Genomic DNA, 2156 nt, shown 5'->3' on the forward strand with positions numbered 1-2156 from the left:
GGAAAGAGGAGAGAGTCATAGCCTTTGAGATTAGACTCTAGGAAATTCATGCAACACTAACATAACATAAGAGCAGGTGACACTAATCCTTTAGGGTCCAGACGTCCCAGTTACTGTCTTGTTCTTGGTTGTGACCTATTTCTGCAGCCTAATATCCAGTTCTTCTAAATTCAGTCATTAACATGGGGATGAAAGTCTTAAAGCATTTGAAAGCCAACACACAGTTTCAGGACTGGTTCCATCTTTAGTGATCTGTGAGTTCACTTCAAAAGAAAGAGCATATGCAAAGCACTGTTTTTAAGAGCTGACACTATATGAACACTTGTGGCTATGAAAACCAGTATTTCCAGTAACATGGTAAAACAGTAATTTGGCTCTGCAGTCTCACAGGACACCACATCACAAGGAAGAAACATCTTGATTACTGGTTAGTAGTGAAGTGGTTTAAAACAAATTACTGCAACAGCTACAAATAAGTAAACTTCAAGAAATTCAGAGGAAAATGTTATATAAATTAAAAGAAGGAAAGCAAAGTGGGACAGTTTCCATGTCACAGTCCCCCCCCATTTACACTAGCTTCATGTGACAATTTGAGTTCATGACAACATTAACAAAATATAAGGAAAATGGGTAGAAGGATGGAAGAGCTGGTATGGGGCATGAAGCTCTTTTTAACACTTTTAGAACTATACCTTAAGCAGACATCTTCCCTTCATGGTATATAAAGGGATTTGTGACATAAAAAACAACCCCTCCAAGTATAAGCATTTTTAAGTACTCTTTGACCTCCATCATCTCTCAAAACACCGAGGTTATGTCTATGGCGAAGCAAGAAATGAAAACACAACGTGGAGAGAAGATGATTTTGAAAAGTCTTCTGAGCAAAGCCACAAACAGCAGTACTTACATAGGGAGAGTAAAGCTCTCCGGTATCAGTAATGCCACCGGCCATGTTGAGGATGGCGGGGAGGCTCAGAGCACAGGAAGGAGGGTGTTTTCAGGAGGCTGTTTTCAACTTCTATTGCCTTTAACCTGGGGAAACATCATAAAGTTGTGTTAGCTTTGTTGGAAAGACGAGGAACTCGTGAGTCAGGTTTTACACATCAGTCTTCTGACATCTGAACAAAAGAAAATTTCAGCAAGACCTTGCACTTCAGACAGATGTATCCCACTCAGCCGCAATACTGGGTTCAATATTCTACCAAAAAGTTCTTGTACCTGCTAAACTAGTTTAAAAGTAACCAAAAGGCCCTGCCCTTTCACAGCACCTGACGACCAAACTTCCCTTTCCCCAAACAGCCAGAGGGGCCGTTTCGGAGACTGAAACCTCAAGAGGAAGAATGCGTGCCTTGAGGATGATCTTACACCACTGCTTCTCACACAGCTACTACTCTTGGAGAGCACGTGCCTCCTACAAATCAAAGCAGTAAAAAACCAGCCTGCAGTCTCTCCTCATGATCTTACATAAAGAAATAAGCAGACAAATTAAAATACTGGGCCTATGAAAAAAAAACTCCACAAAAAACCAACAAGAAGTTTTCTTACATGTACCAAGGTTTCCAAAGCAGAATTTATTTGGGAACTTCACATTGTCTTAAAAAAACAACAGGGGAGAGGGAGAACCCAAGCCTTCTGAAAGATTTCAGAGTCAAAAAAGAATTAGGTGCAGTTGAATTCTTTAAGAGCTTTATCAAATTCCTCATACTTCTCCATATGCTCCTACTTAGCCATACCAGCTGGGACAAATCATCAGCACAGACTTCACAAGCTGAGAGCACTACTAACAAACCCAAACGGTTTGTAAGCTTACACACACACGCTAGACGCCAGAGAACAACCAGGCAGCACAGCTCACTGGGGTCAAAGCGAGAGCGGCCCTCAGGAGAAGAGGCCAAGCATCTTCTTCTATAACAGACCTCGACTCAGGTCACTGAAGCCAAGCTCAACAAAGCAAGAGAAAGCAGCAAGACCACGGGCACACTAACGGACACCTCTGGGACAGGGCTGGGGAAAGGGTGCTCATGCGGGGCGCCCACCCCAGCCCGGGAGAGGGCCCACCCCAGGCCCCGGAGCCTACGGAGGCCTCCAGAGGCCCCCGGCCCGGCCACTTCCCGGCTCCCCGGGGGCCTGTCCCCCCCTCCCCATCCTCCCGGCGG

The 2156-nt window shown here is 44.7% G+C and overlaps 1 protein-coding gene across 5 annotated transcripts in view; it reads right to left on the reverse strand.

The window, feature by feature from the left end:
• The window catches only part of TMEM104 (transmembrane protein 104), a 45754-nt gene extending 44242 nt beyond the window's left edge, over window positions 1-1512 (reverse strand). For 2 of the 5 annotated variants that reach the window (XR_004841866.1, XM_035893310.1), the window contains exon 1: window positions 908-1511. Coding sequence is in view for 4 of the 5 variants with exons in the window: in XM_035893310.1 (XP_035749203.1) it covers window positions 908-952 (45 nt within the window). In the remaining variant the exon portion in view is untranslated. Of the gene's footprint in view, window positions 1-907 lie in introns of all 5 variants that reach the window. The other 3 variants (XM_035893312.1, XM_035893314.1, XM_035893313.1) reach the window with 3 other exon arrangements.
• Between the last annotated feature and the right edge of the window lie 644 nt (window positions 1513-2156).

The sequence above is a fragment of the Egretta garzetta genome, unplaced genomic scaffold (assembly GCF_000687185.1).
Source record: "Egretta garzetta isolate BGI_Z169 unplaced genomic scaffold, ASM68718v1 scaffold34, whole genome shotgun sequence".
Classification (NCBI taxonomy): Eukaryota; Metazoa; Chordata; class Aves; order Pelecaniformes; family Ardeidae; genus Egretta; species Egretta garzetta.